Here is a 12,814-nt window from a genome sequence, read left to right as displayed (position 1 = left end):
CAAAACTAAGCTGCCAAGACTCCAATTTCCTTGCACAGGTGACAGTTTAATTAACATTCCCTTGGCAATCTTCACAGAACAATAGACTTTCGTTGTAACTCCAAGTGCTAATTTCCACTTTTGGTGCGCTCAGCAGGTGCTCACATTAATCTTGAAACAAATTTCATGCCTGTGTTGGGCTTAATTGATATTCTGAAAGGAAACTCAGCATGGCGATAAAAATCTGATCAGGTTTGCATCAAACTTTAATGGATGTTTGCCCATCTATATTTCCAGTGATGAATATATTTAATACCTCATTAAGAATATCTCATGATTTAGCTGATATTGTGAAGATTATTATGCATTTGTATTTTATCTTATGTTTGGAGTATTGTACCTGCATGTTATCGTAGGGTTATTATGTTGACACAATATCCTATATCATTGTCTTTTTTTCTCTTTTTTGATGAGGTTTAAATTTGCTGAGGTTTATGCTTAAAGTGAAAAAAAGCAATCTAATGAGATTTTGCTTCTTAATATGCTTGTGTGTATATATATATATATATATACACTCACCTAAAGGATTATTAGGAACACCATACTAATACTGTGTTTGACCCCCTTTCGCCTTCAGAACTGCCTTAATTCTACGTGGCATTGATTCAACAAGGTGCTGAAAGCATTCTTTAGAAATGTTGGACCATATTGATAGGATAGCATCTTGCAGTTGATGGAGATCTGTGGGATGCACATCCAGGGCACGAAGCTCCCGTTCCACCACATCCCAAAGATGCTCTATTGGGTTGAGATCTGGTGACTGTGGGGGCCATTTTAGTACAGTGAACATTGTCATGTTCAAGAAACCAATTTGAAATGATTCAAGTTTTGTGACATGGTGCATTATCCTGCTGGAAGTAGCCATCAGAGGATGGGTACATGGTGGCCATAAAGGGATGGACATGGTCAGAAACAATGCTCAGGTAGGCTGTGGCATTTAAACGATGCCCAATTGTCACTAAGGGGCCTAAAGTGTGCCAAGAAAACATCCCCCACACCATTACACCACCAACACCAGCCTGCACCATGGTAACAAGGCATGATGGATCCATGTTCTCATTCTGTTTACGCCAAATTCTGACTCTACCATCTGAATGTCTCAACGGAAATCGAGACTCATCAGACCAGGCATCATTTTTCCAGTCTTCAACTGTCCAATTTTGGTGATCTCTTGCAAATTGTAGCCTCTTTTTCCTATTTGTAGTGGAGATGAGTGGTACCCGGTGGGGTCTTCTGCTGTTTTAGCCCATCCGCCTCAAGGTTGTGCGTGTTGTGGCTTCACAAATGCTTTGCTGCATACCTTGGTTGTAACAAGTGGTTATTTCAGTCAAAGTTGCTCTTCTATCAGCTTGAATCAGTCGGCCCATTCTCCTCTGACCTCTAGCATCAACAAGGCATTTTCGCCCACAGGACTGCCGCATACTGGATGTTTTTCCCTTTTCACACCATTCTTTGTAAACCCTAGAAATGGTTGTGCGTGAAAATCCCAGTAACTGAGCAGATTGTGAAATACTCAGGCCGGCCCGTCTGGCACAAACAACCATGCCACGCTCAAAATTCCTTAAATCAGCTTTCTTTCCCATTCTGACATTCAGTTTGGAGTTCAGAAGATTGTCTTGACCAGGACCACACCCCTAAATGCATTGAAGCAACTGCCATGTGATTGGTTGATTAGATAATTGCATTAATGAGAAATTGAACAGGTGTTCCTAATAATCCTTTAGGTGAGTGTATATATCAATAAGAAAATATTGATAAAATTATGTAAAAAATTATCTTTTTTTAATTTTAATTGTAGTTCAAAAGTATTTGCAAATCATTGATTTCTGCTTTTTTCACTTAAATATTTTTTCATTAATTGTTATATTTACATTTCACACTGTCTCGCCATTTTTGGAAAAGAGTTTTGTTTTTTAGCAGAATTTTTAAGAGCATGTAATTGTAGACGTAAGAAATCTAGATCAGATGCCTTCACTGCTGACATCTGAAGTATATGTATATTTAATATTGTTATCAGTTTGATACAGACACACACTGTATTGGTGCCTTAGATACAAATCTGTGCCTGTGTCTGTGAAGATATGCACCAAAAGCACTATACTCTATAAAAAGGAGAGTTTCTTCTAAGATAATTCATGGTTGGGCTCTTTTCAAAAGGTTCCTGTGGGAGCCTGACTTCTCAAGTCTAGAGTAATGTGGGGGTCTCCATGGGGGGTTGTGGAAGTATAGTCTCTGTTGTCTTAAGATGTATAAAGTCTATCACATAGAAAGTTGCATTGGATTGAAAGGGTAGGAATGGTCTAGAATTACGCTTCTTTAAATAAACTCTTCTCCTTCCAAGCACTTTGAAAAATTTGTCATCTGTCATCTCTTATACAAACCTGTATGACTTTCAAATAGAGATGTTAAGTGGAATTATGCTGGTCACTTTTTGTTCCATGCTGTTACAAAGAAGGCTGACTGAGGCTATTAATCTTTAAAAACTCAGAAGTACCATAAAGTTATTGTAGAAGTAGTCTATACGCCATACACGTTGTATAACAAGTCTTCTGAAGTCATACACTAGCATTGTGGGAGGAACAGACTGAAATTTAAGTCGTTATTCACTGAAAATATTGAGTGAATCTTTCTTTTGATTTTGATCTTTTCAGTAAATGATTCATTGTAATTAAAACGACCAGCACAATCTTTAGAATTTTTCCTTTTGTTTTCCACTGAATAATCAAACCTGCGCAGGTTTGGAACCACATGAGGGTAGGTATATAATGACTTTTTTTTATCATTGTATGTGCTCAATCCATTGCCATTCTGTAACTCTAGTCAACAGAAAAAAGTCAAACAAAGCTCCTCAGTTTTCAGAAGCATTTCTTCCCAACACTGAGTGTGAACTGTTGTCGCAGAAAGATGGGGAAGTTTTGAAACTGCCTTTGGCATTTGAGGGAGCAGAAAACGCCATGGCAAATTCTTTTTCTTGCCGCCCCACATCCCTTCACATGCTTATGATTTATTTTTAGCCTTGGCCTTGCATGTAGAGCCCTAAAGCAGACCTTTTTCCTCAGGCCTCAGCTCACTCTCTTTTTCATAGAGCCCTGTAGCTTTCATGCCACTGAGACCTTAAGGAAGCGCTAACACCAGGCTTCTAACACTGAGAAGATCTCTAGTCCCTCTTCCACAAGACGTACAGTAGGACTCCCACTGTGATTTGACTGAGGAGACATGGGCCCATTGGCAAGCAACACGCTATTAGTTTAAATAGCTTCAGTTTGGTTGGAAATTACACTCAGTTTCTTGTCATTTGCAGAGATAAGGGAGGTTGGATTATGTCACAGGTTGTTTGCTTGTGAGTTTATCTTTCTTTTCTTTTTTTGCCATTAGTCATAAATTGATTGACCTGCTTGCCTCTGCCAATTGAATAAATAGTGTAACAGCTAAAATTCTGCTTCGAGGAAAATGTCTGCTTGACATGAAGCCAAAATTTTATTTTTTATGACATAGATGAGAGTAAAGGAACAGAAAATATCTGATATTTTATCATGAAAAAGCCTATTGTACCTATATTTTGTTCGAACGAATCAAAAATATTTTCTTGTTAGCCTTTTGCTAAGACGTTTTGATAGGCAGGTTAGCCTGTGAGAAGCATGCCACGTTATCGGGCTAATTATATGGCTTGCAAGTTTCCAAGTGTTATTTTAATAATATTTTAATATTATTGTATTGTTTATTAATATTTATAATTAGCTTTTATCATTTGTATTATTTTTAAATATTTATTTTTCTTTATCTTTATATTTATCTTTAATTTATTTTTATTTCAGTTTTCGTTTTATATATATCATTTATCATAATCTTGTATATGTTTTATTATGATTAGGATGTGGCACACAACCTCATTTGGAAAAGCCTGTAACTATAGTACTTAAATTTGATGTTTTTGTGAAAACCGCAGAATATACAGAATTCCATTAATCTTCACACATTCTCATCAGCACATAAAAGCCCACAAAAGCATGCAAAACATTCCCGTACAAGTATGAGTGTGTGAAAACAGTATAAATAGCCCAGCTGCTGCATGTCCAGGTCAGGGCAATTTGCCTCGGGGCTCCGCTGCATATGCACACTTTCTCTTTGCTCTCTCTTGGATCACACAGTCTCATTTTCTGGTGTGACAGAGAGTCATGCTATCCCCAGGAGCCTCCAATTGTGAAATGACCCCTGCCCACATGCTGTCAATGGAGACAGGTGCCTGGGATAAATAGCTGACCGGGTGCAGTTGGTACTCGCGCCACAGAAGAGGCGTGCAATCTGTGTGGTACAGTAGAGAAACATCTCATGATGAGAGATAGAAGGAGCCCTCAGAATTGCCTGAGATCTTTCATATCTTTCACCATGACTCATGACTGCATTTTGGGTTTTGACTCAGGCCTAGATTGTAGAGGCTATTTACTCAGAAAGAGTGCATGAGGCAAGCCAAAATTGACAATCTGTCAGTGGATGGCTATAGGTCTCTTGTTTTCTGTTTTTCACTTTTAATATCAGTTTAAACCTGCAGAAGTATCCAGCTAAAATCAGTTTTTCTGTTTTACATGGTTTCTAGCTTGGTACAAGTTTAAGAGCTTGATCAGCTGTACTCATGTCAATCAACACATCAATTTTTCTGTCTTCACCCCGTCACTGCCTTGTTAGAGTCAGCTGACCAGTTTTTAGCCCTGTTAGCTCTTAAGTCACACTAAGAACGATAACTATGAAGATAATGACAACTATAGCATCCAGCCAACGCATGATAACATTCAGTTTTTTTTTTTTTTTTTAGAAGAGTTCACTGCAGTTCTGTGCCGTCTGCCACTTTAAATGCTCCAGCTGTTTAAAGTTGGGTGGATTCTGATTGGCTGCCAGTGTTTGTATCTTTCATCAGCTGGAAAAATCACTCTGATAGTGATTCCAATTATATCGTTCCTCTGTTTTGCTAGTGATGTGGACTGCCCAATTAGTATAGCATTATTAAAACTTTATAGATATTGTTATAGTTATTGTTTGAATGGGCCTTTAGTGTTGATACCCTGATTAACATAGCTGTGATCAGTGTGACAATCTAAATCTGGTGCAGTATAAACTGTTATTTTCCTTCAGGCCGCATTTGAATGTTTTTCCTTTGAATGTATTTGTTTTTGATTTCTTTACTGGTTAATATGTTAATTCATGCTGGTTTATATGTATGTAAATAATTGCTGGTGTCCTCAAAAGTTGTGTGTGTGTGTGTGTGTGTGTGTGTGTGTGTGTGTGTGTGTGTGTGTGTGTGTGTGTGTGTGTGTGTGTGTGTGTGTGTGTGTGTGTGTGTGTGTGTGTGTGTGTGTGTGTGTGTGTGTGTGTGTGCGTTCTTTAGCCGCCTGTAAAGACCATCAGAGAGCTCTTGAGGTCACTCAGCGCTCAGAGGAGATGGGGCTCATCCTAGGAGTGTGTGCTGGTGGGCTGGTGGTCCTGATACTGCTACTGGGGGCCATTATCATAATCATTAAAAAAGGGTGAGTTCTACTGGTCAGGATGAAGATGTGAGAGCCAAAGCATGCTGTAATGCAAAACGTAATTGTATTTGTACATTTAAGTCACAATTTCACATGCAATTTCATTGTCATAACATTAGGTTTCATAAAACATGAAATAATTAAAATGTTTCATTCTAAATGTTGGGGGTTTTCAAAAGAAATTAATGCTTTTATTCAGCAAAGATGCATGAAATTAATCAAAAGTGACAGTAGGTCTATATTTGGTCTAAAGGTTTATATTTGAAATTAAAGCTGTTCTTTTGAACTTTCTATTCATCAAAAAATCCTGAGCCACAATACTAATAATTTTTTTATCATTGTAAATTGTAATAATATTTCACAATAGTTATTACACTATTAACTATTGTTTTTACAGTATTTTCATTAAATAAATGCAGCTTTGGTGAGCATGAAATACTTCTTTCAATGTTTTACCGACCCCAAACTTTTGAACGGTAGTGTATATATTTTAATTTATATTTTTATGTTTTTAAATTATCTTTCAATTAAAAAATATACATATACTGTGTATATATTTACATATATTATATTTCATTTTGTATGCAGTGACATTCATACATTTTAATATGACATAAGTGTCTGAAAACTTTTTGGCGTCACTGTACTGTATGTGTTGCAAAACAAAGAAATACTTCAAGTTTTCCTATGCCCTTATGTTATAAACGCTGACAGTTATAAGCCTGTGGGCTATTTTAAAATATTTCTTGTGAAGGTGCTATTTAAAGGAGACTTAATCTGTTCCTGAGAGACCAGGCTATTGTGCGTTCAGCTATGACTAACTTAAACCTACCCATTGCAGTTTATGACTTCGATTATTCGAAGTCAGGTGTTCTCCCCTGCATTCTCAAGTGCATCTGTGGAGAGATTGCCAGGGGTTTTCATCTTCTGAGATTATCTGAGTGTGAAATATTTAATTAAAGAGAAATGCAATTCAATTACTCACTTAATTAGGCCCTGCCCGCTGCCGCCCTGAACCAGAAATGAGCCCGTAATTGGGACTGAAAAAGTGTGATAATTAGCCCACAGTTCTCAAAAGGTCATCAGATCCCATGGCAAATGAGAGACACGGGCTTCTCATTCCTGAATCACTGGAGATGAATCTACGCAATGGTCATCTCATAGATTCATCTTCAGCAACCGATAAAGACCATTCACATTCTGTGTTTCATATGAATTTCTCACATGCATGAATAGTGATTGCCTAGACTAGAGGCTGCTATTTTAGACTTTAGTCTGTTATGTCAGTTTTAGATGGTTTATTGCTGTTTAGTCTTGCACGATAAGTTGATAATTATTTTTATGTCCTTAAGAAAATATAATATTAGATAATATAAATTATATATATATATATATATATATATATATATATATATATATATATATATCCTAAAATCCAAATCCAATCAATATATATATATATATATATATATATATATATATATATATATATATATATATATATATATAATATATAATTTATATTATCTAATATTATATTTTCTAAAGTAAATTGGACATAAAAATAATTATCAACTTATCGACTATCGACTATTATCGAGTTAACTTATCAACTTATCAATATATTATATTTTGTCTAAAGAAATAGTGTTCTACTGTACATCTCTTAAAATGCTATACCAATAGTAAAATTATGGCCTGGTTTCACAGACAGGGTTTAGATTAAGGCAGGATTAGACCTTAGTTCAATTAGGGCATTTAAGTAGCTTTTATAAACTTGCCTTAGAAATAAAACATTACTTGTGTGCATCTTGAGACAAAACATTGGCACTGACATATTTTAAAATATAGTGCAAGTTGCTTGCAGTAAAAAAAAAAAAAAAACAGCTCAAAGATGCATTTTAGTATGGGACTAGGCTTAAGCCTTGTCTGTGAAACCAGGGGTGAGATTAATAATAATAATGAAGTATTCTTTATTTTTTATTATAATTAGAAAATATATTCTTAAACAAAACTCGAATCTCAACAAATAACAATATCTGATGCATTCCTTGCTGATTTAAGTGGTTAACCTTCATCAACATGTTTACACTACTGGTCAAACGCTTGGAATAGATTTTTTATTGTATTGTAATATATTTTAAAATGTGATTTACTGTATATTCCTGTAATGACAAAGCTAAATTATAAAATATATAAGAATAGAAAAACTGTTATTTTCAGTTAATATTTCACACTATTACTATTTTTAATGTTATTTTTTAAGCCTCTGTTAGTATAAGAGTAAGAGATTTCTTCCAAAAACATAAAAAAAAATGTTTTCCAAACTTGTTACCGGTAGTTTAGGTATGCTAGACCACATTGGTTAAGCTGGAGGGGATCCATCTTTTAACCAGCTGCCAGAAGCGAACCATATTGACCACCTTTGGCTATAGTTTAATGTGGTATTTCAAATATGATGGCTAATTTGTTTGCATTTGAGCATTTTTATTTATCTCTTACATGAAAAATGATCAGAACATACCTCCTCAGCCTCTCTTTTTTTCATTTCATTCACTGCTGGGGGGGAAAAAAAACGTTTATGTAAGCTAAACGTTTAAGTGCAGCAAACCCTCAGCTCAGCCATTTAGCCGGAGATAAAGTGTCACAGTAACGCGCCTACTTCAGATAGTGATGGGAGTCCTTCCCACTGAAATGGAAAGAGAGATACCGGGCCTTTGTGTAAGACAGAACATTTTAAGCCATTTAATCCAAATGCACCCCAAAATGGAGTGCAGATGAAAGTGTTCTCCAAGCAATTCATTGGACAATTTAGTGGATATTGGGTTAGATTGTGCCGCCGAACCTCAGTGAAGTCGCCATTGCAGAAATCGCATATAAAAGTCCCTCTCAGCAGGCCTCTTTTTAAACTCGTTAAAAGCAACAAGAAGACATATTTGATTAGGCCGCTCTGGCTGAGGTTTTGTGCATATCTGCATGCGTCCCATTACTTGCGTGGCAAATGCAAGCTGCTGACGGCTTGCCATTTTTCACTCTAATCAGAGCTCTGCCAGTGCTTGCATCTCATGTCCCTTCTTCTTCTTCTCTTTTTTTCCCCTTTCTTCTCTTCTTCTATTTTTTCCCTCTCTCTCCAGAAGGGATTACTACTCATACTCTTATTATCCGTAAGTGGCTTCTTCTCCATTGCACATCATCATTTCTCATGGCTTTTTTGTGTGCTTTTTGGGGGGGGGGGGGGGGGGGGGGGTTGCAGCAGAGTGATTATCTTCTCTATCTCTCTCACCAACTCCCCTAACTCGCCTCATCTCTCTCTCGTTTCCTTCACGTTCCATATCTCTACCCCACCACCCCCACCCCTCTCCTCGCCCTCTTCTCTCTGTCTCCTCAGTAGGAAGCCGGTGAACATGAATAAGACCCCCATTACGTACAGGCAGGAGAAGAGTAATATGATGGGCTCCATGGAGCGCAGTTTCACTGATCAGAGCACTCTGCAGGAGGACGAGAGGATGGCCTTGTCATTTATGGACACCCATACGTGCAGCAGTCGCAGTAAGACGTGACACGACACAAAAAAAAAAAAAAAAGACATTTTACTACAAATAGAGAGCAACTGTTCTCCCTTTGAGTTCAATAAGAAAAAGACGTTGGTTCCAAACCCATTAAACTTTTGTTCATCTTCAAAACACAAATAAAGATATTTTTTTATGAAATCTGAGAAATTTCTGTCCCTCAATTGAAAGTCTGTTCACCCAAATCTTGGTTCAAATCATTTCGTAAAAACATTGTTAAAGATATCCATATGCATCAAGTGCCAAGGATTTATGGCTGAGCTTCTTTTTACCATATTTGCGTGTTCTATGTATGTTTGCTGATCAGTGTTTACATGTGAATAAAGCCTAAATTAAATCTGTTCATCATATATAGCGATCATGTCTCTTCAGAAGACTTGGATTAAACCATTCGGTTCATATGAATTTATTTTACAATTATTTTATGAAAGTTTTGTAGAATTAGAAATCTTATGAGTTTGGAACGACATGAGAATGAATAATTCATGACAAACCAGAGTTTTCATTTTAGGGTAAACTATTCCTTTAAATTTAGGCTTTTTAAATTTCCTTTAAATTTTTGCCCTTAAAAAGTGGTTTTGTCATTTTTGCCTTCTATGTAAAAGTAAATTAATTCAGAATTGTTTGTTGAGCAGAAAGTTTTTTTTTACTGCTTTATTTATAAAACAATGCATGGAAGAAAAAAAAAGCTAGTAGCATGCACTCTTCTTACTTTGCTTCAAATTATTCACTCAAGTTAAATGAACTTGCACATTGCATTAAATCAACCGAAACAATGACTACATAGCTAATACTAAAATAACAGGGAGAGAAAACTAACGCATCAACAACAGCATAAGTAAAAACAGTAAACCATATAACTGATTAATGCCGCATTGTATGATGGGAACTCAAGTAGGTCTTAAACTTAAGCTATGAAGTGTTGAAGGAAATGCACCCTTAAAATGACATTTCTGTCATCATTTACTCACCCTCATATTGTTCCAAACACGTTTTACTTTCTTTCTTCCATAAAACATGAAAGGAGAATTTTTAAAGAATATCACTTTAAAGAAAATTGAATGAGGACTGACGCTGTCAAGCTCCAAAATGACACCAGGAACAATAAAAGTATGATTAAAGTCCTCTGAAGCCATTGCTTTGTGTGAGAAACAGTCATACATTTAGTCATTTTTCACTGAAAATCTTGACTGTGTGATCTCACTGAGTTCATGAGTCAAGTATTGATATCCAGTTTTGATAAATTGTTCTCATGTCAAATCTTTTTCGGTGATTCAGTTCACAAAACTGGTTTGAATGATCATGCACTTGGATTGTCAGTGAATAATGATTTCGGGTTCCTCACACAAAGCATGGCTTCATATACACTACTTTTATTAAAGTTGTTGTTTTTTTAAATATATATATATGGTATGCTATTTTTTCTATTCATTTTGAAATTTAAAAAGATTTAATATAAAAATAAATAGCATTTTAAATTTCACTAAAAAGAGCGACTATTTCTCATTTTGTGTTCAATGTGAAAAAGTCAATGTTTCAGAATGACACAAAGGTGTGTAAAAGATGACAGAATTGATATTTTTCACATACACAGTTAAAGTGAGGCTCAGGGACTAGGTAAGCTCCTGTTAATTTGTCCTCATTTGTAGTCAGTGTGAAAGCTTCATCAAAGCCGCAGTCCTTCCGTAATCACTCAATCTTTCACAGCTCTTAAATATGCGATGTAGTGCTGTCCACGTCCTAATATAACACCCAGTCTCCCTTGACATAAGACTATAAATCCTAATATAAACATAATCCATGGAAACCAGTAGGAGAGGGAGAGAACAAATAGTATATTTAAAAAAAAAACACACACAATCCATTAATAAGAGGCAAATGGACTCAGATCTGCACCAGAAGCTTATTTTTTAAAGGCATCATGGTTGAGGATTTCAATTTGGAAGAAATTAGAGCAGGCAAAAAAAAGAAAAGAGAAACGCTAATAATATCCAATTCAAAGGTATCTGACTCTGCAGGCACTGAATAGTTGATGTCTCAAAGAGAGAGATATCTTGATCAAAATGAAGTTTTAATGGCATGTCTCAGAGCTGTCTTGCTACATTTAAAGTGTCTATTGCGTGGAATATACTGTCTGGGTTTCTTCTTTCCTATTTCCGTTGAGAAATGAGTAGCAGACTGCTAATTTATTTGAATACACAGCCCTAGTCATGAATTCATAATTGCTTCCTGATAATATTTATGAATACCAATTATAAACACAGAAGATGAAGTGCCATAAGGGGATGATAATTCTCAGATTAACCCTATTATACTTGTTTGGAGTTTTGTTCTTTTTTTATAAAATATTGGTTATTTTATGAAACTTTTCCAAGATACTTGAGCTGCTTACTTCAGGTGCAGCTGTTCAGCTTTTCCTATGCTGTGTTTATTGTATATGTTTATACTGTATGAAAAATATTGTGCAAATATTTGGTCTGTGCTTGTTCATTTTCACCAAGGTGATCCACGGAGCTCCATGAATGAGTCCAGCAGTCTGCTGGGTGGGTCGCCCAGGCGTCAGTGTGGCCGTAAAGGATCGCCCTATCACACGGGTCAGCTTCACCCGGCAGTGCGTGTGGCTGACCTCCTACAACACATCAACCAGATGAAAACCGCAGAAGGTTACGGCTTTAAACAGGAGTATGAGGTGGGTTTTAGGTTGTGTTCTGTTTTCTTTATTTATTTTTTATATATATTATTTTAATTATTATTATTATTATTATTATTATTATTATTATTATTTTCTAGTTAGTTGGTAATTTATTTGTGATATGTGCAGTATGAATCCGACTGTGAATGGTCTTTCGAATTTTTTGACTTTTTAGAATATTATTATTATTAATATTATTATCATCAATAATAATAGTTGCATTTCATTTATAGAACACCTTTCCAGAAGTATCTTTACAATCATTGATTAAAAAATATTGAGTTATTGGAGTAACTGTTCCTTGTAGTGTACCTGTTGTTTAAAAAATGCTTAAATAGCAGTTTGACACCGCTGGTTTTGAGTTTTATTTCAGAGGAAACCACCACATCTATCGGGCTAGTTAGGCTTTGATAGCATATCTTTGAAAACAGTTGAGCAAGAGGTTTCTGTCAGAATCAGTTTCTGATTTATTTAAATATGCACAGGCTTTAGTGTTGCTTACAGTGCTGTCTATCTGGGCGATACCATTCTCTTAGTGGAGGGAGCTGTCGGTGCAAACAGATGTCTGGGAGATCTCCAGCCTCCAGAACTCACCATCTGCAGGCCTTTAAAAACAAACCTCTGCATCGAATCCATTTATAATTTGAATTAGCTTTTATTGTTATATTTTCATTTTTATTTTATTTTAAGTATTTTTGTTATGTGCCTTTGTCATTTTTATCAGTTTTAATATTATATTTCTATATTGCTTTAATTTATTTTTATTTGTTTTAATTGGAGTATTTTTTGTTTACTTTAACATATTTAGGTTACTTGATTTTCATGTAATATTTCCATTTTATTTTATAAATATTAAAAGTGTTATTTTTAGTTAACAAAAACAAAACTTACGCAAACTGATGAGTATATGTTGTAAATGAGCAGTTCACAACGAACCTTGATGCGTTATACATTACATAGCACAAGTAGCTTAGCTAACTTTCAGAACGGTATGT

At 35.5% G+C, this 12,814-nt stretch overlaps 1 protein-coding gene across 16 annotated transcripts in view; it reads left to right on the top strand.

The window, feature by feature from the left end:
* ptprub (protein tyrosine phosphatase receptor type Ub) overlaps positions 1-12,814 on the top strand; it is a 231,868-nt gene that overhangs the window by 183,931 nt on the left and 35,123 nt on the right. For 7 of the 16 annotated variants that reach the window (XM_077217846.1, XM_077217841.1, XM_077217844.1 and 4 more), the window contains exons 14-17: positions 5,420-5,558; positions 8,693-8,722; positions 8,947-9,107; positions 11,629-11,816. In XM_077217846.1, coding sequence (XP_077073961.1) covers positions 5,420-5,558; positions 8,693-8,722; positions 8,947-9,107; positions 11,629-11,816 — 518 coding nt within the window. The remainder of the gene's footprint in view (positions 1-5,419; positions 5,559-8,692; positions 8,723-8,946; positions 9,108-11,628; positions 11,817-12,814) is intronic. The other 9 variants (XM_077217852.1, XM_077217849.1, XM_077217853.1 and 6 more) reach the window with 3 other exon arrangements.

This window comes from Siphateles boraxobius, unplaced genomic scaffold (genome assembly GCF_051911475.1).
Source record: "Siphateles boraxobius isolate OS27281-9 unplaced genomic scaffold, OSU_SipBor_1 12, whole genome shotgun sequence".
NCBI classification, from domain to species: domain Eukaryota; kingdom Metazoa; phylum Chordata; class Actinopteri; order Cypriniformes; family Leuciscidae; genus Siphateles; species Siphateles boraxobius.
The sequence above is the reverse complement of the archived record's forward strand: the minus strand, read 5'-3'. Positions and strand labels throughout refer to the sequence as shown.